This window comes from Protopterus annectens, chromosome 1.part2 (genome assembly GCF_019279795.1).
Source record: "Protopterus annectens isolate FY-2018-M chromosome 1.part2, PAN1.0, whole genome shotgun sequence".
In the NCBI taxonomy this organism is placed as follows: domain Eukaryota; kingdom Metazoa; phylum Chordata; order Ceratodontiformes; family Protopteridae; genus Protopterus; species Protopterus annectens.
In genome coordinates this window covers 486,875,336-486,902,783 of record NC_056727.1, presented here as the reverse complement: position 1 = coordinate 486,902,783, position 27,448 = coordinate 486,875,336, and the positions used below count along the sequence as shown (strand labels likewise).

Genomic DNA, 27,448 nt, shown 5'->3' with positions numbered 1-27,448 from the left:
TACTTCTGACGGGGGGACCACCTGAATTGCCCCCATCTGTAAAAGTAAAGAAATTTGCTCCTGAGCCTCCATCCTTTGCTGAGGAGGCACATCCGGCATGCCTTTGAAAGGAGGAAAAGTGTGAAAATAAAACTTGTACCCGTGATTTATTATATCCAACACCCATTTGTCCTGGGTGACCAAATGCCAGTTTTGTTTGAAAAGTCCCAACTTTCCTCCTAGAGGAGCTGCCAGTAGAGAAGGGTCTGGCAGCGGAAGATACAGGTCATTTGGGTCTGTTTACGAAAAGGCTGACCCCTGCCCTCACCAGAAGACTGTGCAGGAGAACTCCAAGTCCTAGGTCTGAAAGAACCCTGAGCGTGAGCTCTGCCTCTACCATGCCTAGACCTGCCTTTAGACTGATAATCCGAAGAAGGGAAAGACCATCCTCTAGCAGGCCAATTCCTACTAAACTTAGGGGGCTGCACCTGCATAAAATCTTTGACAGTCTGCATAGACTTAGCCTTATCTTCCATCTTTTTCAAAACTGATTCCACAGAAGGACCAAAAAGTACCTCAGATTGAAGAGGAGCATCCAAAATCCGAGCCTTAACATGCTCTGACAAATTTTGATCCTTAAGCCAGGCATGTCTACGAATAACTGAACCTGTAGCAGCCACCCTGGATGCAGCCTGAAGAGCATCGAAACCACACTGCAAGGAATGCTTGCCAACTTGATCTGATGCATGAACCAACTCCTGGAGCTCCTGACACTCTATACCCTCAGATAAAGCATCCACCTTAGATTTCAATTGACCTAACAAAAAATTCTGATACTTCAGCATATGAAATTGGCAATTCAAAGCCCTCATAGCCAACGTAGAGGAGGTGTACACTTTTTCCCCCCATCTATCTAAAGCTCTAGATTCTTTATCCAAAGAAACTGGATTCTTAGCCACAGAAGCCCTAATACCCTTCGGACCTTGAGTAATAGTTTCCGGATCAGCTCTAGGGCTCTTGTACAAATACTTATGTGCTTCTGGAACTCTATAATATCTGTCTGGCTTAACAGGGGCAGGAGGTAAAGAATCAGGATTAAGGGAAGATTCAGAAAAAGCATCCTGAACAACTTCTAAGACAGGAGGAATAGCCAAGGGCCTATGCTGTGGCAGAAACAAAAATTCCCTGAGCCGTTTCCGAGAATCCGAAAAATCCTGACCTTCCCACTTGAAATGCTCCCTCATGGAATGTAAAGTCTCAGAAAAAGAAAAATCCTCTGGAGGAGAAGCAGAAGAACAGGAGTCCTCTGCATCCAAATCTAAATAAGAAGGGAATTCCTGAATTTCTTCAGCTGAGGAATCAGAGTAGTCTGAGGAATGATCCATCCCCTCTAAATCTGCCCCCCCCCTAGGCCTCTTCTCTGGGGGGGGGCATAGAACCCCTGATCAAAGTAATCAAGTCCTCAGCCATTTTTAACATATGCTTTTTAGGAACAGGGGCTGGAGAGCTAGAACTATGACCAGGGCCAACATGACAAGGTTTGACCTTAGCATGGGCTTTAGCCACTGAAGTAGAAGGCCTAATAACCTTCTGTAAAGATGGAACTACAGACACCTGAGAAGCACCTTCAGCCGGGCCTACCTCCTGGGAGGCCAATTCCTGTAAAAGTAAAGGTTCCCCATGGGATTCAGCCAAACCCTCGGCAGGATCCACAGATTCAACCGGAGGCTCCGTAGAACCGGCGTCCGCAACGGACGACTCATCCGGTTTAGACTTCAAAGATTTATCTTTGCGCTTTTTAGCGGTAGCGGGCGTCGGAGGATCCGACGGCATGTTATAGTTACACCTTTTACCAAAAACAAGCCTGGCACAGTCTAATCTCCGTTTAATGGTGCGCTTGTTAAATCTAGCGCAAAAGCGACACCCGACCATGTCGTGCTCAGGCCCTAAGCAAGGAATACAGAAAGAATGAAAATCCTTATGAGGTATCTGTTTCCCACAAGAAATGCAATTATTAACTTTTTCTGACATCCGGATAACTGAGGCAAGAAAAGACAAAGATTTCCCCAACGGGGTACTTAGCCCAACTTGGTCTTCGGTCTGAAACTCGATAAATGAAAATTTCAGAACGCCGAACGGCACTTGCAAACGCTGCTTCTGCTTCAGACCACGCGGCAAGAAAGACTGAGGATATGGCGTCGGTCATGCGCTTATGTACTACTATGTACTGACGTCAGCTCTAGGCGACAATGACCGACGCCAGCCCAGCTCTTTGGTATTCGGGCTGATCGAGGATGGCGGACTACCCACAGGTTATGACTGCAGCAATGTGAGACGAAGAACATCATCAGAGTTCACTTCTGCTTGCTGGCTCTTTCTTATCATAAAACTTTTTTATTTCTTCACTGGCCTGTTCTGCATCAAACATTATTTTGATCCTATAGGAAAAAAATATTCTGAAGACAACTGGATAAAGCAGCTTTATTCTCAGATCTGCCTCTCAACATTCCCTAATTGATGGGTTCAATCTGCTTCTCTTCTGCCTGGTATATAGTGAATAATCTTTTTCTACAAACACTCTGCTGTCTCCAATTTTTAATACTTTGCCATTCTGCTATTGTTTTCTCAGGATCAACTCTTTCTGCTGATATGACTGCTCCTTTTCTAATGCAGGTCTTGGCTGCTTTCTCGTGGCCAAGTTTGGATATACACTAGATGTGCCCCTTCAATTAACAAATCCTGCTGTAGAATATCAGTCCATTTGCTTATTTGTGCTTTCATTAAATTAATACACTCTGTCCCATCCAGTTTCTCTACAGAAGAAAATTAATGGTTATTACTCACCATAACTATGCATCTGTGTTATCCTTTTTCATTCTTCCTCATTGTATGAGTTATGACCTTGGATCCGACTCAGCCACACATCTCAGACTTACAGATTCAACTGTTGAGCTCTTCCCTGTACCCATAATCTCCCAGCAAGCCTACGATACATCAGATTGGGTTTGCTGTCTTATATATCCTAAGACAGAGCAGGAAAATAACAGTAAGACAAGTCTCAAACCTGGAACTAAAAGGTTCCAATAAAAAAAAAACACGACATCATTCCTGAAGATAACAGGAAGGGGGAAAGAGGGTGGGGAGTTGAGGAAGAATGAAAATGGACAACACAGATGGATAGGTATGATGAGTTACATAACTTTAATATCGGATGGTGTCTTTTTCATTCTTCCTCAACATACAGGACAGAGTCCCCAGCTTCGTGAATCTTGGTTGGCCCTCATGGAAGGATATTCTGGAGAACTGCTGAGCCAAAAGCAGCTCTGCTTATAGAAGTCAAATCTAGTTTGCAATGGGTAATAAAGGTATAACTATTGGAACAGGTAGCTGCAGTACAAATATCATCAATGGAAACTGTAGATCAGAAGACAGAAGAAGTGGCCATGGATCTAGTTGAATGAGCCTTAGGAGTTTCTGATAGGGAAAGGCTTTGCTAAGTATATAGAAAATAAATACAATTAGCAATCCATTCTGCCAGGGTAATTTTAGTAATTGATGATCCCAGTCTGTTTGGTGATAAACAAGCAAATGACCAGTTTTACTGAAAGCCTTAGTCTTGTGTAGATAAAAAATGTAGTTGCCTATGCACATCTAAAAGATGTAACATGTACTCTCCCTTATTTAAAAAAAATAGGGAAGAAGACAGGCAGATGAACTGTTTGATTGGTATTTGATTCAGACACTACCTTTGGTATGAAGGACCAACTCTGTCTTTGTGAAAAACAATGTAAGGGGATTTGGATGACTGAGCCTGAAGTTCTGAAATTCTCCTCATTGAAGTAATTGCTACTAGAAATGCTGCTTTACAAAACAAAAATTGTAAATTGGTTTTGGATGAAGGTTGAAAAGGTTGTTGTGTCAGCCCCTGGAGTACTACAGTCAAATCCCATGGAGGAGACTATCTTTTACTGTGGGCTTGAGTAAGAAGGTGCCTTTTAGAAAAACCTTGGAAGAAGCTAGAGAAGAAGCTTTTTCTCCTGAATGAAAATTTGATATGGCTGGCAAATGAACTTTGATTGTGAAGAACACAGGCTAAGAGTTCTAGAATTGAAGAAACAGGAGCAGTGAAAGGATCAATTGCTTTCTTAAGACCCCAAATTGAGAATCATTTCTATTTACTCTTGTAGATCTTCCTTGTAGCAGCATTCTGGGAAGATAAAAGTATATGTAACCCGAGAAGAAAGCCTGGGTTATCTAGCTATTAAAAGAACTGGAGAAACCACATGGTTAGTTTGATGCCCACAATACTGGGATGTTTTATCCCAGTGAGATGTGAGAGGAGTTCCGGACTGGGTTCCAGTATCAAAGAAGGGTATCAAAAATGAGACCAAAGGTAGGGGAACCACACTTGGTGAGACCATAAGGGGCAAAAAGGGTAAATGAGCTCTTCAACAGATGTGCTTTCTGTATGAATTCTGGAACCAGAGATAACAGCAGAGAGGCATAAAGTAGACGGTAGGGCCATGCGTTGACTCTCTCTGAGGAGGGATTAAAGCAAAATACCTGCTGCACTTATTGTTGTGGGGACATGTAAAGAGACTGCAGCAAGGTTGGCCCCAAACAATGGAATATCTTCTCCGCCACTGTTTGACTGAGGGATAAGTCATGAGGTAACAAAATGGAAGTGCTGAGTTTGTGTGCTAGCATGCTGGATTTTCCTGAAATGTGCACTGGCACTAGAAAGCTGTCAGAAGAGACCGCTATCTGCCACACTCTCATTGCCTTTTGACAGAGGGGGGTAAGACTGGGTTCCACCTTGTTTGTTGATGTACCAGACCACATACATGTTGTCGGTTTGAATTGCAACACTCCCCAGAGGAAGAAAATCTTAAAAGACCTGCAACGCTAATAGGAATGCTCTCATCTTTAGGACATTGATGTATGAATTGGTCTCCTGGGAAGACTACGTACCTTGGACTGTCTGACCCAAGAAATGCCCCCACCTCCACCCCAATTGTGAGGCATCCATGGTAACTGTGGCCACTGGAAGAGAAAATGAAATGACAGTCCAGGTAAATGTCATCTGACTGAATCCAGCAACGAAGAGGATTTCTGCATACCCACATACGTTTGAATGGGAAGGATAGAAGATGTTGCAGAATAGACCACTGAACAGCTAGAGTCCACTGGAGAACTCGCATATAGAAATATGCCATAGGAACTAAGACTATGGGCGCTGCCATCAAACCTAGAGTTTGAAGAACAAGTTTGGCTGGGGAGCAGGATGAATAAGGATTTGCTCTACCTGGAACTTGATTGTATTTATACAATGTGTAGATGTGTAGGCATAGTGGCAATCTGACTTACTGTGTTCAACTGTGCACCGATGAACTCCAGGCTCTGTACTGGGTGTAGTTTGGATTTGGACATGTTCACTGTAATACCTAGTGTTTGACAAAGTTGGAGTAAACAGTCTTGGACTGTTCTTAGAGAAAGCAGGTTGGGGCAGTGAAGAGCCGGTCATCTAAATATGGAAACACTCTGAATCCCAGCAGTCTCAGCTGAGCTGCTACCAGTGGCACACACTTGGTGAACACTCTGTGGGCTGTGGTGAGAACAAAGGGCAGGGCTCTGAACTGATTGTTCTGGCTCCCAACAGAAAGTGCAGATATCTCTGGGAGCATCTGTTAATCTTGATGTTACAGTATGCATCCTGAAGATAAGTTGAGCACATCCAATCATCCTTGTGCAAAAAAGGCAGGATGAACTGAACCATGACTATTCGGAACTTTGCTATCTTCACAAATTGGTTCAGGTTGCTCAGATTCAAAATTAGTCTCTGGTCCCCTGTCTGTTTGGCACTAAATAAAACCTTGAGTAAGTTCCAAATCCTCTTTGGTCTGGTGGGACCTCCTGGATGACTCTTTTGTCCAGTAGCTTCTGAATCTCTTGAGCTACAGCTTCTCTCTGATTGGGTGGGACATTGTGAAGCTTTCTTCTTTTGGTTGGAGGAATCTGGAAAAATGGTATGAAATAACCTCTGAATATTATTTTTAGCTCGCAAGATTCTTTTGTTATAGAAACCCAGACTTCTGGGTGCAAGAATAAGTGCCCCCCCAACTGCTTCCAAAGGTGAGCAGATGGGAAATCTTTCAGGTTTGCTGAAAGAGCATATCTGGAAAGGAATCTTGGAAACCTTTGTTTTGCAGGCCTCCCCTGCCACCAGGATGGCGTCTTCCATTTGCATTCTTCTTTCTGTCCCGGGAGTTGTTGTCCCTGTGTGAGTCCTGGAAAGAATAATTATGGAATCACATCTTCTTGCCCCCTCTTTGATTCTGGGAAAAAGATCATTGAGGGGTAGAAAAATAAATCCCTATGGCAGACAGGGTATTTTCCTTCCTTTGTTCATCGCAGGATAGCGATTCTTTCACAGAAGGGCCAAATAAGGATGTTCCACCAAAAGAAGCACTGATGAAAGAAGACTTGAAAGATTCCACAAAATCACATCACTACATCCAGGCATGTCTCCAGATGGCAGAAATGGCAGCTCATGAGGTACCCTCTGTAGCAAGGGATATTAACCTCATGGATGCAATGGGAATTGATAAGAGTAGCTACTTGTGAATATGATCTCCTATAGTCCTCCACAGACACAGACTCCAAAGAGGGATTTGGAGAGCTCCTTGGTCAAGTCCGTCTGCAGCTTTGTAAAGTGTGATAAATAATTCAGGGACCTCAAGGCAAGGGTCACTGAAGCAAATATGAGCTTACCAAATCTGTCCAATGCCACTGATTCTCTATTATGGTAATGGACAGAGAAGCTCTGCTCAGCTATCTCCTTTTTTCATGGCTGCTGCTACAACCATAGCATCAACAGGGATTCATTTTCTGTAATGAAGCCTGTCCTTCAGTAGTGCCAAAATTTTATCTGGATGTCATGGGATTGGTTCAACATAGTCAGGTTCCTTCCATGCTTGGTGAGAGACTAGGTCGATAAGTTCATAAGTCAGAAAAGTCACCCAAGATGCAGATGGGCCAGCACCAAAGCTTCCTGGAATACTGACTCTTCTGGGGTGTAGGAATCTGAAGATCATCCACTTTTCTGCTTAAGAATCTCTAGAATGCCTCCAAATAAAATGTCATCTGGTGGACCCTTCTGCTTCCTCAAAGTCAGTATTCCTCTGTGGGATATTCCAAAGAGGAGTTTATGTGCCTCCTTTTGGATGTTCTTATGCAGGGAACCTCCTCAATGGGATGCTCTGGGGAAGCATCCAAACAGAGGGGAAGTTCCTCTAGGGAAACTGTTTGGATGATAGCTGCTACTGGCTGTCCCCATTGAGTTGGTCTGATGAGGTCAGAGTTCAGACTCACTGGGGGCACAAGAATAGGATCCAAAGAGGATAGAGAGATAGGCTCACTTGGATGACAAAAGGCCCTCTCCACTACCTTAAAAGCAGACAGACTATGAGTAGCCATAGCTGGCCACACAGTGGATGAAACCTTTGAAGCAGCCAAGCCTCAGGCCTGCCCTGATCCTTGCCTCGAGGAGGGAGCCAGACCCAAGCAGTCTAGTGCCGAAGCTCCGAGGGGCAAGCACGGCTCTAACATCAGAGCTGAAGTTGATCCTGGATCCTACATCGATGCTACAGCTCCAGGACTCATCCTAATCCAGAGAAAAAGGAACAGAACTAGTCAGGGAAAATGCTGGAGTCAAAGACCTGGCTGTCTTTGAATTCAACACCAACTTTATACAGGCTCTCAGATCCAAGGGCTCCAAAACCAAAGGACAGATCAGAGAATGAAATATGACTACATGGGAAGTGGAGGGAAAGGTCATGGATCCAATGGGAGATGAAGACAGAAAAAAAACATCTAGATATGAGCTTTGAGGAACATCCTCATTATCCTATCTATGTCTACTTTGGAAAGACTTCTGGAGGATCTCAGAGAAGAGGAAGTGGACTGAGGCCTCGAATCATTACTCGGCTTAGTTTAAGAAAAGGGGAATGGAGCTGAGGGGATACCAGATGAATTGTGAACCCGGTGTGATTATGTGAGGTAGTGCCAGCTATGCCAAGTGGAGTAGGGCAGTGGACGTGTAACACATGCCAGCACAGCTAGCTTAAGTGTTATAAAGAATTATGTGTCATTTGTATATCAAACTGATTTGTACAAGTGTTTGTGTTGAAAATTTATTTGTAAAGGTGCTTGTGCTAAAAAATGTATCAAACAGTGGGTCATGCTGGACAGAAAAGAAATACACCTGTTTGTCAGACTGTACTGTAAATGTTGAAATGAACATATTGGAAGAGAAGAGGTTAATATCAGTCTAGCTACCTTTGAAAAATAACCTGAAATTAAATCACTTGGTATAAGCCATAAAGATTCTATCTCACAGGCCTGAATGCAGCCAGAGATGCAATGTCTGTAAAAACAAGAACTAGGAATCCTGCTGTATTGTTTTTAGTGGTGAACTAATTGCAACCCTGGAAGGGTGGAAGTGTAGAAATGGTGTTATAGCTTCCAGATGCTGTAACACATCTTAGCAAAGGTGTGTGTGTGTCTGTGTCTGTGTGTCTGTGTGTTAGTGGTGAACTAATTGCAACCCTGGAAGGGTGGAAGTGTAGAAATGGTGTTATAGCTTCCAGATGCTGTAACACATCTTAGCAAAGGTGTGTGTGTGTGTGTGTGTGTGTGTGTGTGTGTGTGTGTGTGTGTGTGTGTGTGTGTGTGTGTGTGGGCATTGTAACACATATGTGAAAGATCCTGGCTCAGCTTCTAGTAAAGGGGGTAGTATGGGAACCACAGACTCAGGTGACCAGATGTGATGTCATTCTGAAATGTGGCACTGAAATGATGCTTTAATACTAGATGAGAAAGAAGCCTCAAGGCAGTCTGCTTGTGAAACCTGACAAGAAAGACCACTCACCCACATCAACTTACCTTGCTGTATTAAGTAAGTAGGAAACAGTAATTCTTGAGATCAGTCAGGAAAATATAGTGAAATTAGTTAAGTATTGTTTTTCTGTATTTGTGTGACTCTTTCCATCTGTGCTATTTTAATATTTTCTGTGACTGAAACTGTGGTGTTTATTGTAAATAGATATCTGGTGTTTCCATGTTATTTTAGTATTAAATATATTTAAACTTTTCATTGTGGCTGGTCATTTTAGGAAATATTTAACATTTGAGAGTATTTATATTTATTTAGTGATGCTGTGGCATCACACTCCTGAAAGTCTTGCTGTTCGGTCAACATTACCATTGGTATTAGTATTAATTTCACTCAGTATAATTGGATAACCTGTTAAGAGCCTCAGGGTAGCTGGCTGGTGACAGTGAAGCTACCTTATAGCCTGGGCAGAGGTGATAGAGCAGGTAATCTGTGCCAGCCTTTCCCAGGTGTGTGCGTGTGTCAGGTTACTTGGAACAGGGACACAAAAGCTCCTTAGTGGTCAGTGTGGATTCTTATTTGGGGCATCAAAAGAGAGAGCCCAGCCCCAGGACTGGAGTGTGTTCCCTGTGTGCTCTTAAGGGAAAATGTACTTGGTGCAGACAGCTGCATGTGAAAATACTGTGTGTCTATTTTCTCAACGTGAATGTTCCCCTACCAGTGTCTGTGGTGAGGACTGATGCTCCTTGATCACTGGCTCAGAGAAGGGACTTCACTCCAGCTGAGTGGGTTTGTGAAGACTCGGATACAGAAGTCTGGTCTGAGGACCAAAGATTGTTTAAGATACTTCACCAGTATTACAGACAGATCCAATGATTTAGTATCCAACAGTTTCTTTTTAGGATCCAAAGAGATCCGGTCTGAAGTACCTCCTCATAATCCTATCCATGTTGACTTTGGAAAGACTTCTAGAGGATCCCACAGAAGAGGTAGTGGACTGAGGCCTCGACTCACTCCTTGGCTTAGTTTAAGAAAAAGGTAATGGAGCCGAGGGGATACCAGATTAATTGCAAACCCGGGTGAGCGGGTTCATAAAGACTTGACACAGAAGTTGGGTTCGAAGTCTGAGGACCCTAAGAGATCTCTAAAGAAGCCGCAGTGGAAGAAGAAGCTTTTCAAGATGGAGTAAAGGATCTCCTCCTAGGATCCGAAGACACCTTAAGATGTTTACTGAGGGTTTGAGACCCTGAAACAAGAGGAAGCTGTGGCCAGCAATCCTTTCAAAATAAGTTTCTTCTATCCACTACTGCCCTAGAATTAAATGCAGCACAAATGGAACAATTTGTGGAAAGGTGTGACACTCCTATACAATAAATGCACTCCCTATGGGCATCAGAATTTGGGAAGTTGTGCCCACAGGATATGTATATCTTAAAGATGGTTGGTTTCTCAGTCATAACTAGCTAATGGAAAAAAGAAAACTAGAGAAAGCTACCAGAAAAAGTTTTTTTTTTTTTTTTTGTTAATGCTACGCTATGCCAAAAAAGAGAAAGCTACCAACTATGATAGGAAAGATACACTGAACAGGGTATTAAAGGACAGAATGTAAAGGAAAGAAAGATGCCAACAATGATATACTCAAGACTACCAATAAGGTAGAAAGGAGTACAAAAAAGGGTATAAGGCCTAACTGAAGACACCATACACTAAAAAAGGTAGGGTAGGGGGGAATTATTATTTTATATATATATATATATATATATATATATATATATATATATATATATAAATAAAAAATATAAATATATATATATATTTTTAAAGGACAAAATCAGCAGAAAAGTACTCTCAAAAGTCACAAAAAAGCTAAAACTAAGCTTTGAGAGAGGATCGACGTTCATGTGAGGTGGTAGCAAAAGACATCCAAGGCATTGTAGGTTAGTTGGGGCATTACGGGTAGAGGGAGAAGCTCGAGAGTTGGATCCGTAATTCTGAGTTATGGGGCCGAGTTGAATCGGAGGTTGGATTTGTAACCAATACATTGAGGAATTATGAAAAGCACATCAGATTCTCAGGTTTTCCCTGCACACTTTTTTTTCATTTCAACCTCTGATTTTGCATTTGTGTCCAATTCATCTGAACTAGTTAAAGCTTCTTCTATTTTTTCACCCTTTTTTCTATTTGAGTTGATATGTTCCTTCACTGTTCCACTTATTTTAATCACCTCTAAGTACACTTGATTTATTTTTTCCTCTGAACTATTGGAAGCCATCTCTTGAACCAAAGCTGAAGCTTCAAATGCTTTTTACTGAATAGCAGCATAATTCTTCCTAGACAATGTTTTTCTCTTCACCGTTTTCTGGCTCATTTTTTTCAGGTTTTCCTAATTTATTCTTTGCCAGCAAATAGGTGTACTTACTAGCCAGTACCTGAATTTTACTCCCCCAAACCCCCAAAATAAAAACAGGTTCAGTGCCACTCCTTTCACACTAGAACTGAAATTAAGCTGTTAAACAGTGTGCAAACATCTTGAAGGTTTCTATCGGTAAGCTTGTCAGTCTGCACTGTTGGCTAACTGCATAGCTGATAACTGGCCTGCATGCTGTCCAAGTGACTTTCATTAATGTTCAGACCACACTCTTTGTGCCCAAGGATATCACTAATGATACATCTATTGCTACTCATGTTTTCAGCCTAAAAAAAATCTTTGAAAATAAAGAAGTTTTTTAACATGACCTCTAGGAGGCAACAGAAAGCAGTGAGCTGTGTATATCAAGATATTGCTTCACTATGTTTTTTTTTCTTTCTTCCTGGGCTGTCACTGTGTACAGTGTCTCCATGTTCACAGTGATCAATACCCATTCTACTTTTAACATAACATTCTTAACTTTTACTAGAAAATCAGAGGAGTCTTAAATGTGTGAGACAACCTCCTCCAGAAAATCTTTAGGAAGATGGCTATTCATATTGCTAGGGGCTCAGTTTTAGACCCTTTGCCTGATAAGATGATCCTTAAAGGTGGGATCTGAGGAGCAGCTGTGAGGGTTGGGAAATTCGACCACATGGAAAATGTAGATGTTCCACTATTAAAAACACTGAGCTTCATATATGCGATGGAATATTTGACACTACTTGTAAACAACACAGTTTACCTGCCATATACAACAATGATCTGTTCAAGGGTCACTTTTCATACAAGTCCTTGACTGACAACTAATTAAGTATTCTGTTATTGTAGTCTATACTATCTATCATAATAAAAGTGCAGCAACCCTTACCCATTCACAACTGGAGGTGCTTTTAGTTTGTTGACAGTAGTCCTTTCAGCATGTGAAAGAACATTTTCCTGGCTGGGATCTTGTACAAGAGCCAACTAATAAGCTGTTCACACCATTTTCAAAAGCCACCAGGGTTGAATTCAGGGGTGAGTTAAACAGATTCTGTTTGCTCCATTATCTACCAATCAAGAGATTTCTTGTGCACGTCTGGGAAAAAATCTTTAAGTTTAGGTTCCAGACAGAATTAGGCTGCATGTAATTATCTGTCATTTTGTTTTTACTACTGGGATGAAAAAGCATTTTCTCCAAGCCTGAATATGATGCAGTGGATAAGTTCTTGTGAGACAAGTTAATGTTTTCCTATTTCTTATTACCAATTGTCCTGACTTCTCAGCTCCTATACTTTGTAAGGTCTGATTCAAAATCCAGGGAACAGCATGCTGTCTAATCAGGGGGGAGACAAACAAACTAATCCAGTTTGTTTCACCATACCACATCACTTTTGCTAAAGAGTTCTAGGATGGGATACTAACAAATTGAACCAAATCACAGATATGTAGGAAGTCCTGTCTTTTTTTTTTTGCCACTCTATCTAACCTCCAGAACTCTCTGACCAGTGGTCTGCAGTCCCTCTAAAGATTGGACTAATAAGCTACCCAGCTATCTGACTGTTTATTAATGCGACTTCTGCTTCTTCAGCCATACAATCTTGGTAATGAACTCTTGCCTCTCACGCAGTCCTAATAATCCCTTTAGAATTTTCCATCAACTTTGAGTTGCTAAGAATGAGTCACTTATATATTTAAGTGATATGAACGCTTTTAATGTCCTGCAAAAACAAAGTGACTAAAGAAATATGGCTGTCGAGAGATTCATTTTTCTAAAAATATTCATAATTAGGTAAGTTAAACATCTATTAAAAGTATTCTAAGTCTGTTTATATTATATTAAACAATGAAAGAAAAATCAGGGCAGATGTCTGCAGTGACCTGCAAAGTACCTGAATGAAATCATCAAAAAGTAGCAGCCTCAGTAAACAAGTTCATTACCATGGTATGACTAATCAAGTACACAGTCATTCATTCTTGGATTACTTATTTTATCCAATGCACAGCCATGGGGGCATTCAACAAGAACAAGATAGAGAAATCAATGATGGATAAAATGCCAGTCTACTGCATGAAACCATGTATTCTCAGTCATGGCCAGCATATTCACATAAAGACAACTGAGGGAGATTACAAATTTACCTGTGGCCCTGTCACCAAGAAACTGTAACTCACAGTGAAACCCTGCCCTGACAAAGGGAGGACATACAGACGCTGAAGAGAAGGCAACCCAACAGGAAACGGAACTGGTACATACAAGAAATAAAATACTTTCTATGTTTTCTAACAAGCCAAAAATAAGACTTCAGAACAAGGGAATACTATTGCTCAGAACTCAGACATTACATACTAAACAGTTATTGCAAATGTTTCGGAATAAAAATCTAAAAATTTATTTTTTTAATGTTATTCCTATGCATAGTTTGTTTTCTTCAGTGCATAATGATATAAATGGCAGATTTATTAGTCAGACATAGGGAGCGGGCTTTCCTATAAATTTCACATAAACAATGTATACAATTTATCTCTTAACTTACCAAAGCTGCAGCTGGTCCTGACGTACATTTCATGAATTCTCTAGCAAACTTATACTGTAAAAGACAAGGGTAAACATTAAGAAAATAGTGCAGATGTTCACCACCTCATCTCAGTAAAAGGACAGATGTAAAAAATAAATTTACTTACCAAGCAATTAAAAGCTGCTAAATTAGCAGAACCTGCAAACCGGAACCCTAATGCCAAGCAAGCTCCTGCAATAATATAGACATGTGCTTGGCTGGAAAAACAAAATGGGGAGGACAGAATTAAAACCCATTAGCCTTAATCCAGTGAAAATGTTTCTACTAAATATTTGTGTGAACTATAGCAGTAATTCAATCTACTTTACAAAGAAAATGGCAAAAGCAACAACATGCACATACACACACTCCTTGCTTGTCTATGCAATGCAACATCAAAAGCTGGGAAAAAGAAAACAAGCTCTCACCACATCAGTTGCTCTGAGAGAAGGGATTAGCTGGACACAGTTCAGAAAATAGCACAGTTGTGAGAGTATACTTCTCAACTCCAGATGCTCAAGTAAAACATTTACCCTATCTAAGGAATAAACTGCCCGTGTATATTAAGCAAAGTGCATGTAAAGCAAAGTAACACCCTTGCATCCTTCAAATCAAACCCCATTGATTGGATCGGTACCTAAAAAGTCACCTATGGACTGACCTGCTTTGCCCTTCTAGAAATGGGATTACAGCCTGATGGATGGCAAGGGCACGGCACATATAATCTTCAAGACTGTATTGCTCTTGTAACTCTTAGGATTCTGTATCAAACCTTCAATAATGAAAAACTGATAGTATTATAAGTAGTAAACGTGAGAAGAAATGTAGAGTGATATGAATGAGTGCTCTGGCCTAAAATTCCAAATTCTGTGAAAGTATAACATATTTCCAAAACTCATATTGGCAAACATAAAGAATTTACTAGAATTTTTCACAGAAAAATGGAAAATCAGTGTCCCTGAGCATGATGTATTACATATGGAGTCACTCTGAACTGCCATCTGATCATCCAGCCTGACTTCTACACCTTTTGGGCAGTCCTATACAAGGCCCTTCTTCCCAGGCTGTTTGACTTATTGTATGTCAACTGTTACACTGAAAATGTATCTGTTACACATAACTTCGAAGAATACTAAGCAGTAAAAAAATAAAATAAAAACACACAGCAATAAAAAAAACTTCCAGACACAGCCAGAGGTAGATTTAAAAAAGGCGACTCAGAAGGCAGTGTCCTGAAGCACAGAAGATTTAAAAGGACACCTGGCTCATGGAATCAAGATCCAAGCAACAATGTTTGTGAATGTGTGAGTCAATGGCTGAGTCACTATGGTAAATAGTATCCACAATGGACATACTTTTGAAACAGGCATGGGAAGCAGCTACACCAACAATTGGCAGCTCCACTGCAGATTATGTAGTCAGAGTCCATTTGACCAAGCAAAACTAAATGACATGATGAAATAATTTTTAACTTACCTCAATGGTATGGAAAACCTCAAAGGTTGTTGCATTAAGGCACAGGGGGCTGGGACAGAAGGGACTTTTCCTCTCACTAAATATTCCTTTCCATTAAAAGCCAGCTTGGTTGGTGAGATAACTACTTTTTTTTAGAACACTGTTTTCATTCTTGCAAACTACCACCCATTAGTCCTCCCAAAATTGATTGGGTCAGTCATTCCTCTTAGGATGAAAATTGATCATAGGAAAATGTCTCTCAGGTAGCTGTCAAAATCCTCTGATGATGGGCGAAGTTCCAAATTACTTACAACTGATGAAAGTGAAGGCTATAAAGAGTGGGGGAGTTACATGCTTCAGCATGTTACAAGTAAAGGTAAGACTATTATTTTTAATGATAAGACAGGAAAGCTCTGAGTTCTTGTTTATACATTTATACACAAATACATCAGTTTCAAATTGGAATGTATGAGTGTGTGTGTGCAGCAGTTCACAATATCTTAGCTCAAGAATGAGGGATAAAGCTAAAAATAATGGTGGACAAAGGCCCAAAAACAGGGATACATTTTAAATATTGCTCTAATATCTTTATAAAACTGCTAAATTACAGTATTTTCTGAAGGACATAAAGTCTAAATATCAAATGCCTGTCATTTCTTGACTGCAGGTTTTCAACAATTTGCAGAAAACCACGCATTTTACAAGGAAAGGGCAAAATTAGGGGCAATTAACAGTATGGTGTGTGTGTGTGTGTGTGTGTGTGTGTGTGTGTGTGTGTGTATATATATATATATATATATATATATATATATATATATAAATATATATATGGTTTTACTTCATATTACTGAAATGCTGAAATATCAAATTTCAGAATTTTGACAGCATAAAGCCAAAACCATCACAACACCGACACTTCACAATCAGGAAACCAAAACATCGAACATAACATCCACACCACAAAACAATTAAATACAACAAAACATCACACAGACATACACCTACACTAAACAAATGGAGGGGGGCAAGCCCCCCTGCGCCCCCTACTTATATATACTAACTCCACCCCCCCACTTACATATATTAACTCCGAGATCGCACAAACAGTAAAGGAAAAAATAATCACACAGCCAGCACACACAATCATACCTCCACCTCCCTACCATAACCCACTAGTACAAGTTAGAAAAACACTCATGCACACTCACTCACCTTAAACTGTAGACACCATCCCAGCCAAACACTTCCGCAACATAACGTACATGCATTAGCACAGATTCGACATAGTCCTATTTGCGCTTATGCACTTTCGTTATTTTGAAGTTTCGACTTCATGGACATGAATTTCTGAAATTCGATATTTCAGCAATTTGTATTTATGAAGTGAAACCATATTATATATATATATATATATATATATATATATATATATATATGCATGTGTGTGTAAAAATATTGGTGAGCACACACAAACCAAAATAGGCAAAAATGAATAACAGAACATCTAGACCCTCAGACATTCTGGGGACCACTACTCCAGGCTGTACAAGCAGCTGAGTAGGATTCCCATGCCTCTCAACTTCTTTGCACAAGAAAAGCCAAAAAATGTCTGGCCTCAGTGGCTTAACAGAAAAGGCACTGGCCCTCTTAAGTCAGGGATTGATAGCTCAAGTCCAACCTAGAGTGAAAGTCTCAATACAAATATCGCTTTTTATAACTGTGTACCCTTGTGAGATTTTGAGCCTTAGTCATTTATTACTGCATTTTTTCCTATAAACAGTGTTGCTAGGAAATTTCTACACAATCTGGTGCCTTAAGCAGTTGTAGAGGATCAATAGTGACAGAATTGTTTCTGTTCCAGTTTATGTTTAAGTGCTTTTATACTCTGCTTATATTTTACATGCGTAAAGTTGCATTCAGTGTTTGCCCTATCCCCCACTAATTCATTAAGCTAAAGTTTCTGAAAGCGCTCCAATATTGCCTATAGTGATCAGATTGCTCTATAGCTAGCCTATTTCCATCATGTAGCTACACCCACCCAGTGTCTTTAATCCAAGATTTGTAGAGGTGTGGAATTGTGAGTAACTAACTTTTCAAAAACGAGAATTAAATTAGTTTAATTATTTCAATTATGCTTAAAGATTTGCACTGCACTTAGTGACTTCTGTGGTAACACTACTGTGTACTTTTATGCTCGGTTACATCGGTTTGCATTTTTAAGTTTGTTGTAGGCCCTTAGTCTTGTCATTTTATTAGTAGTTGTGAAACGATTGTGTTTGTGCATTACTCAGCACTTCTGTTTCCACAAGTAGAATTACACGAAAAAGCTATATGTTTGTATTTTAAACCCTGTTGGCAAATACACTTGTAGTTTAATTCACAGTTGTGGCAGAACATTGTACTCATGTGAGATTTTGAGCTTTAAGTAATTTTTTATTGCATTTTTTCCCCATAAACAGCGTTACTGGTAAATTTCTACATAGTCCGGTACCTTAAATAGTAGCATAAGGTCAATAGTGAGAGAACTCTCTCTGCTCCAGTTTGTGCTTCGGTGCTTTTATATTCTGCTTATCTTTGGCTGCTCAAAGTTGCATTCTGTGTCTGCCCCACTCCCCACTAATACATTAAAGTTACTGAAATCACACTGATATTGTCTTTATTTGACTGTATTCCCCTCTAGCTAGCCTGCCTGTTCTTCCCAACCTTCTCACTTTTTTGCTGTTGTTTTATGATAAGGCTGTGTGTGTCTGGCTTGCACCCCTTACAATAATCTGATTTCCAAAGTCCCTCCCCTCCCCTCTTTCACTGTTATTGACTGTTGTATACAGTATTTATGTACTCTTCCCATCCATTGTTTTCCACATCCATGACGAATGCCCACCCAACAAACCAGTATTGGTTTTGAGTAAACATCCTTTACTATGGATTCAAAAACTTGGGAGTCCTAAGCTACATTCCAGGAGTGTTTTACTTGTATCCAACTACCACCCAGTCAAAGTTAAGTACCTTTGACTGCCAAATCATGCAAGTTACTTTGAGTGGTCACTACTGTTTCCTGCTGTGTGTGTGCATTTCATTGTTTTTGTTTTTTTTTTAAATGCCCTTCCCACCGTTACTGGTGCAAGACTGTCTTGAAATTACCATCAGGAAGGAATTTCCAGATAGCTGTTTAAGTTGTCTGTGGTAACATTGCACTTGTGGGGCTCTTCTACTATTTTTAGATTAGGAGGTCTGGGTTTATTCAGCTTTGGCAGGAAGTGTTTGCCTGTTCTACATGAGTAGGGAAATACACAAAAGGAATCAATGTAGTCATTTTACTGGTCAGAGTGTGCTCATTAGTTGGTTTTCTATTTTTTCCTGTGCTGATATAAATTTTGCTCATTTGCATGAGTTAACAGTGACCTGTACAAGAGCAAACACCTAGAAAGAATGGTTCATAAAATTACACCTTGTATAGCAGCAATATAGTGCAAATAACGTGTGCTGTGCTAACCACAGATAAGAAAGTGGTAATGGTAGCAAACAGAGGAAATCAGAAGAAGTTGAGAACTGAGATAGAAGGGAAGATAGTGGAACAGGTAAATATCGTCAAGTATCTGGGAGGGGCTGTTGAGGAGAAGGGAAGTCTGAATGAAGAGGTCAAAGCTAGAATCAGAGCGGCTGCTACCAACTGACATAAGATGTCAGGTTTAGTCTATGACAGAAGAATGCCAAAGAAGTTGAAAAGTAAGGTGTACAACACAGTGGTGCGACCAGTACTACTGTATGGTACAGAAACCTGTGCAGTAAAGGCAGAGCAGATGAAGAAGCTAGAGATGATGGAAATGAAGTGCCTGAGAAGGGTGATAAGATGCAATCTGAGACAGATGAAGAAATAAGGACATAAGAGCAGAAGCCAAAGTAGCTCCAACTGCAGAAAAGATCAAAGAGAACAGATTACGGTGGTTTGGACATGTGCAGAAAAGCAGAAGACAATCTGGTGAAGATGATTTGGGACAGACAGGCAGAAGGTAAGAGTTAACATGGGCATCTAGCAAAGGGATTGATTGTGTGAAAAAAGATCTGTGACAGTCAGACATGAGTGTTGAAGAAGGCAGGGGTGTAGCATTGAATTGTGAGAAATGGCGACTGTCAACACAATTCCCCGACCTTGCAATGCGATAAGCTTAGAGAAGAGGGAGTCAAAGTGGCAATACCTACAGATCAAGTTGGATTCAGTATTGTGTAAACATTAAAGTTAGTTGAATTTAGTACTATTTAGCATAATCTGCCTCAACAAAGCACCCTTACTAGCCTTCTAACACCAGTACACCACCCCATTGTGGCTCAAAAATCAAAGTACTGGACAGTATGGATAGGCCACTGCCTAACTTCTCTGTAGACAGCTTGGAAGATATGGGCATCTTGAGACAATGTAGCAACTGTCTCATGTTTACTGACAACCACTTAATCCTTAAAGAAGCAGGCACAGTATGCAAGAGGTGTACTTACACAATGGCACTGAAGGTTAAACTCTCGCATAAAAGTGTATATCAGGTTGTCAAAACCATTCACACACCTACCCCACATAGTACACAATACACACACACACTAACATACACTGAAGCACTTAAAAGCAAGACCACCTAGACCACCTGTTATCAAAGCTATGTCTCAGCAAGTCAAAAGACGCTCTGAAAAAGCAACACCTAACACCACACAAACACTAAGCTCCTAAGGCAAGCAAATACAGTTCCCAGAACTCTCATCATAGGGAACTCCGCTGTAAGATATACTGATGCCCCTAACTAGGCTGAACAAGGAGAAGATGACTGCTAGTTGCTTATCTGGAGTCAGAATTCTCCAAATCAAGTCATTACACCACAGGTATCAGTATGATTCCACCAAAGTCCATGTAGGTATAAATGACCCGAGATGCACTTCCATGGACTATATGAAGAAAGACAATATGGAGCTTTCAGACTATGTGCCTCAGGCTGGTATGAGCCTAGCACTGAGCAGTATATTACCATTACCAAGGATGATGCCAAAATATGAGCAGAAAATGACGGATTTCAACAACTGCTTCCCTTTCTCGTGTCAGTCAAGGGGGACCCCACATTTGTCAACTTGGGAGGACATGTTTAATAGACCACGCTGCTTTGCCAAGGATGGTTTGCACCTCTCCCCTTTAGACTTTTAAATACTGGCTAAAGTGTTATTCTCTCCACAGTGCCTTTTTCAGGCAATGCCAAATCGATATATCTACCAGCATAGCAAAATCAACTCAACTGAATCTCAAGGTATTACTGTTCAATGTCAGGAGCTTAAGTAAAAAAAAACTACACTCCCTCCAAGCCCTCCTCAAACTCAAGAATATAGACATCTGTGCAGTTACCAAGACATGGTTTAAAGCAGCAGACAATACGCCAGCAGTGTAAGGTTTTGGTGCCTTCCACAATTCTAGGCCAGTAGCTGCACACATAAGGTTTAAAGGAGGAGGCGTCTCAATAAACATCAATAACAACCATACCTCTAGGATGGACAATCAGGCTGGACTGCTGGAGTTCCTCCACATGCAGATCACCATAGACAAAATCCTGTAACATATTCTAGCAAGATATAGGTCATCCTCCGTGGCCCAAGAAGCTTACAATGCACATTTGGACCTACCAAAGACATTTATCACCCAACCTAAGACCCTACTCATGGGAAACTTTAACTATCCCTCTACAGACTTGGAATTCTACATAGCTTCAAATCTATGAACACAGAGATTCCTGGACTTCGTAAATACAAACATCCATGACCAAATAGTAAATACACCCACTAGAGGGTCCAACATACTGGACCTCATGCTTACAAATGTGAGAGAACACTGCTCCCCTCCCAGTGTCTCATCCTCCCTGGTAAGGTCCAATCATAAAGATAACTCTTCCAAAATCAAAATCAACTCCAAAATCTCATTAAGAACATTAACAATTAGGAACTATTCCAAGGCAAATTAGCTTTTATTAAGTGAAGGATTGTCAAAATAAAATGTCACACCAAACCCAGAGAACACAGCACCCTTTGCTGAATTGCACTCAAACTCTGTACAACCATGTCAATGGCTGCATAGAAGTTCCTGTACCTACTAGAAGTAACAGAGTACTAGCTCTAGATACAAACCACCCCTGTGGCATCCCAAACTAAACAGGATATGCAACAAAATGAAAAAAATTATAGAAAAATCAGGAAGGTAATTCCCATAAACATAGAAACTCTCTCATCAAAGTAAATAGGTAACCAACAGGTTTAATTGCAAACAAATCCGCTTAGGCAACTGCTACTTCGCATGCTTTATTGTAATAAAATTAAACAGTAACAAAATTATACAACGCTTTTCATCTAACTCAATGGTTAGACTTCTTCAGATAAACTGACAAACATCTTAAAAGTAGTGCATACTTGTTTATATAGCAAGCCTTCCTTAGGAAACCCGCCAAAATTCAAACCCATGATGGAATTTCTTAAAGTGACACTACTGCTACATTCTTGAAAACACTAATATGAATAATATAAATGTTCACTAAATTGAACATAAGTTTATTCCTGAAATTTATTATTTATGTTAAAAGTACTCACATTTGCATGTTAAGAAGTAAATATATTATAACATGATAAATTATAACCAGAAAGTTAAAAAATTAAATGATTTATAAATGAAAGCGTTCCATTTTGAATGGATGAGTGATGTGCAGAAATCTCTGAAATAAAATAATAAACCCTTTTGTTTATTAAATAAGTTGTGATCCTTTTGAATCACAACTATGATATGGCTCGATTACAACTCAACATTTGCAATTATTAAATCATAAAAATTGAAAAATATATATAAAAAGCCAATACGTTAAAATTATTTTGCCTTAAAAATAAATTAATTACTTATTTGTATGTTAGTAATTAAAATTATTATTTATCTAAATTTATTATTTATTGAATTTAATGAGTTGCAGAGGTCATAAGATTGTTACAATTATTTTTATTGTTGTTATTATTGTTAAGTACTTCTATTCCAGACAATAAGGAAGGTTATAGAAATTAAATTATCTAGGAATTATTAAAAAATTATTTCTTATATTTATTTTTTATTTATATTTATATATTATATATATAAACATAAACAGATAATTCTACCAATTGATTATTCAAATCACTATTATACCATTTTGACATAAAATTACCTAAAAATGACCTCTCTAAGCTTCTTAATTTTAAAAGACACATTAGTGAACATTTCTCATTAAGGCCTGTATAAGTAAAGGCATTAAGCCTAATCTGCCATAATAATTTGCTTTTTTCCAACAATAAATTAAATGGTCCCCCCCGGATGTCTTGCTTGATTTGATGGATTACTTTAAAGCAAAATTTATGTTCAGGATGTTCCATAAGATGCCTCGCTAAGGCATTACCTTCCTTATGCAGATTGATACTTCTTAAGTGTTCGTAAACTCTATCTCTTTGCCTTTGCTCCGTCTTGCCGATGTAAAAGGACGGGCAAGCCTGGCAGACTGCCACATAAACGACCCCTTTGGAATTGCAGTTGTATTTATCCTTAGTGTGAATTTTAGTTCCATTAATGCATGCTGTTATGCCTGAAATCATATAATGGCAATATGGACAATTGCCACATTGTCCCATTCCTCTAAGGAAAGTTGTCAAATTGGCATAATTATGCTTTTGAAATATGTCTTTGAAGTTAGAACCTTTCTTCCATATAACCTTAGGCTCTGAGCCTAATTTAGATATTAATGAGTGATCTTCATTAAGTATGTTCCAATTCTTCAAAATAATTTCTTTGATACTAGCAAAATCCAAGGAAAATCGTAATATACAGGCCAAGTTTTAATTTTAGGTGTTAGACCATTCTCTTGTTATAAGCTGGAGATGAGTTCCATCTGATAAGGAATTGTGATGTTTTTTCTTTAATATACGTTTAAAGTAACCATTTGATCTTTTTATACTAACTTCTTCCACTATGGGGTCCAGAAAAAAATGAGGATATTGTCTATTCAGAAATAAGAAGTTATGTACTCACCATAATGTTCCATCTGAGTAGATAAACTTCATTTGTCAGCAACCTGTGGGTATCGGATCCGACTTCGGATCAGAGCCGGCAGTTTTCAAAAGCTTAGATCCGAGCTCCTAGCTCCTCCCCCTACCCATAAACCCCTGCCAACCCTGACTGACCTCAGATCAAGTTTGCCCCCAAGCAGCAACTGCTACAGATTTATCAATTTCAAAGATTATCTCTGAAGGCAACAAATGTGAACAATCAAAGTTCAGGGGGAGGGAGGGGGGGTGGTTGCTGACAAATTAAGTTTATCTACTCAGATGGAACGTTATGGTGAGTACATAACTTCTTAATCTGAAGTAGCTAACTTTATTTGTGCAGCAACCTGTGGGATAGAGTCCCCAGCTACCTGAACCTTGGGCGGCCATCATGGAAGGATGTTCTGGAGCACTGCAGAGCCAAAGGATGCTCTCCCTCTGGAGATAATATCCAGCTTATAATGGTTGATAAAGGTATGAGATGAGGCCCAAGTGGCAGCCGAACAAATATCATCTAAGGATACCCTGGATCTAAAAGCAGCAGAGGTAGACATAGATCGGGTAGAGTGGGCACGGACTCCCTGAGGTGCGGGCCTACCAGAACTTTCATAAGCCAAAAGAATGCATTGCGAGATCCATCGAGACAATGTGACTTTAGATACCGATTTACCCGAATTAATTTTGGCAAAGGAGACGAACAACTGGTCGGATAGCCTGTGACCAGATGTCCTGTGACTATAGAATCAAAGTTGTCTATGCACATCCAAAGAGTATAGTTTGTATTCTCCTTTGTTTTGGTAATTAGGAAAGAAAACTGGCAGGTTAATGGACTGATTGATATTTGATTCGGAAGCAACCTTAGGGAGAAAGGAGAGATTGGTCCTGAGGTAAACTCTATCCTTGTGGAAGGTTAGATACGGGGGTTTCACACAAAGGGCTTGAATTTCAGAAACTCTTCTAGCCGAGGTGATGGCGACGAGAAAGGCCTTCTTCCAAGACAAATACTTGAGATCCACTGAAGCTGCTCAAAGGGGGAAGCTGTCAAAGCCTGAAGCACTAATGTCAAATCTCACGGAGGTACCACTTCCTTTACCGGTCTGAGTAAGAAGGTGCCCTTCAGAAAGGTCTTGCACAGTTTTGAAGTGATCAATGGATGCAGATCCTGTCCAACATGATAGTGAGAGATAGCTGCTAGTTGCACCTTGACATTGAAACAGCTAGCTCCCTGGTCAAATAGTCCAATAGTCCTGATAAGAAGTCTAACACAGCAGGTAAAGGAGCTGTGAAGGGATCCAAGTTTTGACGTTCCACCCAAATAGAGAAACTTTTCCATTTGCTACTGTAAATCTTCCTAGTAGAAGGCTTGTGGGCTGCTACTACAATAGCTTTGACTGGGGAAGAGATGCCGGGAGTCCTAGCTAGGAGTGGAACTGGAGCAGCCAAGCTGTGAGCTTGAGGCTGTCCAGGTTTGGGATTGGGAGACCCAGAGGGTGGGAAATCAGATCCGGGAGGGGATCTAGAATCCAAAGAGGATTCACCAGATGAGACCAAAGGTAAGGAAACCAGGTTTGACGAGGCCAGAATGGGGCAATGATGATAATCCTGCTCCCCAACCGACTGGCTTTCTGTAGAAACTTTAGCATCAAGGAGAGAGGTGGATAAGCATAAAGCAAACCGGGAGGCCAAGCATGCACCAGAGCGTTTCTCGGGGCTTTCCCGACTTGGGGAATTAAAGCGAAATAGCTGTTGCATTTGGTGTTTGAGGGAGAGGTGAAAAGATTGCAACAGGGCTGCCCCCACTTGGCAAAAATCTGATTTGCTACATGCGGATTGAGGGACCACTCGTAAGGGGAAAGGATGGTGCGACAGTGTCTGTCCGCCAGGATGTTGGACCATCCCAGAATGTGCGTTGCAATGAGGAAGCGGTTGGTGGAGATCGCCCATTCCCACACTCTCATGGCCTCTCAGCAGAGTGGGTAAGACCTGGTTCCCCCCTGTTTGTTGATGTACCAGACAACCGACATATTGTCCATCTGGATCGCAATTGTCCCTACAGGAAGAAGGTCATGAAGTGCTTGCAACGCTAACAGCACTGCCCTCATCTCTAGGACACTGATATGCAAGGAGGTCTCCATATCGTTCCACGAGCCTTGGACAGTCCTGCCCGAAAAGTGCCCCCCCACCCAAGGCGAGAGGCGTCCGTGGTCACCGTGGCAAGGGGAGGGGCCATAGAGAAGGGGCGTCCCGTGTGGAGGTCCGGGGATTGCAGCCACCACACGAGAGCCCTCTTGCAAGCCCTGCTGAGGGGAATGGGATGACTCAGAGGGTAGTGATGAAAAGACCACTGGACTTGGAGGGTCCATTGTAAAACCCTCATGTTCAGACGTGTCATTGCCAACAAACTGATTGCCGCTGCCATTGGGCCTAAAGCCCTCAGGACCAATTCCGCAGGAGGACCTGAAGATTGAAGGATGGCCCGCACATGAAGCCTCAGGGTTCAAAGTCACTCTGGAGTTAAGAAGGCTACAAGATTGATCGTGTTTAACCTGGCCCCGATGAAATCTATGACCCGAGTCGGGGTGAGAGCAGATTTGTCCATATTTATTGTGATCCCTAGCGAGGGAGCAAGGCAAAGAAAATAGTTCCTGGCTGTGCAGAGTAGATGCCTTGTTGAGGCGGTCAGCAGCCAGTCGTCCAAGTACGGAAAAACCTGAATTCCCTGGAGTCACAGGTGGGCCGCTATCACTGCTAACACTTTGGTGAACACCCTGGGGCTGAGGTGAGACCAAAGGGAATAGCCCTGAATTGGTAATGACTGGCCCCTAGCCGGAAGCGGAGGAACCTCCTGGATCGTCTGTCCATTAGAATGTGGTAGTACGCATCCTTGAGGTCTATCGAGCACATCCAATCGTTCTCCTGTAATAGGGGGAGAATGGATTGAAGAATAACCATCCGGAACTTTTCTTTGGTTACTGACAGGTTCAAGAGGGAGAGATCGAGGATTGATCTTAAGTCCCCCGTCTTTTTTGGCACCAAAAAGAACCTGGAGTAATAACCTGATCTGAGCTGGTCTGGGGGGATGTGTTGGATGGCTCTTTTTTCTAGGAGCTGCTGGATTTCCGCAGCTGCGACCTCCCTCTGATTGGGTGGGACATCAGGGAGGTGCTTGGGGAAGAGAAGAGGGCAAGAGAAGGGGATCTAGTAACCTCTGGATATGATGCGAAGCACCCAGCGGTCTCTCGTGATGGACTCCCAAGCTGCCAGGTGCCTCGAGAAACACCCCCCCCGACTGCCTCCAGAGTGGAGCAGTCGGGAAACCCTTCAGGGCTGTTGCGTGGGCCGGTCAGAGAAAGGTTCTCTGGACCCAAAGTTCTTCGTGCCCCCTCTGCCTCTAGGGCGGCGTCCTCCCTGTCCTCCTCTGCCGCAGAAGGACTGGGAGTCCGGAGCGGATTGGGACTGTTGCGACTTCCGGAACCACATCTTCTTCTGTCCCTTTTGGTTCTTGGAGAAGGACCTCTGGGGAGCACAGAAGCGGACTCCGACGGCAGACAACGTCTGCCTGTCCTTTTCGCTCTGGACCAAGGTGTCGTGAACGGTCTTCCCAAACAGGGCAGAGCCATCAAAAGGGACATTTGCGAAGGACGCCTTGAAGGGTTACGCGAAATCACAATGCCGGAGCCAGGCTCCGCTGGCTCTAGCGGCTCCTTCCGTGGCATGGGATAGTAGCCGCATAGAAGTATTAGAAATGGACCTAAGAGTGGCCATACGGGCGGAGTACAGTTGTTTGTCCTCCGCCGACATGGACTCCGAGGGCAACGCAGCGTATTCCTTAATAAGATCCCGCTGCAACCGGATAACATGTGCCATATAGTTCAGTGACCTCACCGAGAAGGACGCTGAACTAAACACCTGATTCCCTAAGCGGTCCATCGCTCGGGACTCCTTGCCCGGGGGGTGGACCGAGGGGCTCTCCTGAGCTAGTTCCCTCTTAGTGGCCGCCGCCATCAACATGGCATCTATGGGGGGACCCTTGCTCCAATGGGGCCTATCGGCAGGGGGACTGAGGATCCTGTCAGGGCGCTTCGGGACTGGCTCCACAGTGTC

The 27,448-nt window shown here is 41.4% G+C and overlaps 1 protein-coding gene across 1 annotated transcript in view; it reads right to left on the bottom strand.

Moving 5' to 3' along the window:
* ANAPC1 (anaphase promoting complex subunit 1) overlaps window positions 1-27,448 on the bottom strand; it is a 3,613,296-nt gene that overhangs the window by 980,346 nt on the left and 2,605,502 nt on the right. Inside the window, exons 34-35 of the mRNA XM_044060160.1 lie at window positions 13,944-14,034; window positions 13,796-13,849 (exon numbers count right to left, since the gene is read on the bottom strand). Coding sequence (XP_043916095.1) covers window positions 13,796-13,849; window positions 13,944-14,034 — 145 coding nt within the window. The remainder of the gene's footprint in view (window positions 1-13,795; window positions 13,850-13,943; window positions 14,035-27,448) is intronic.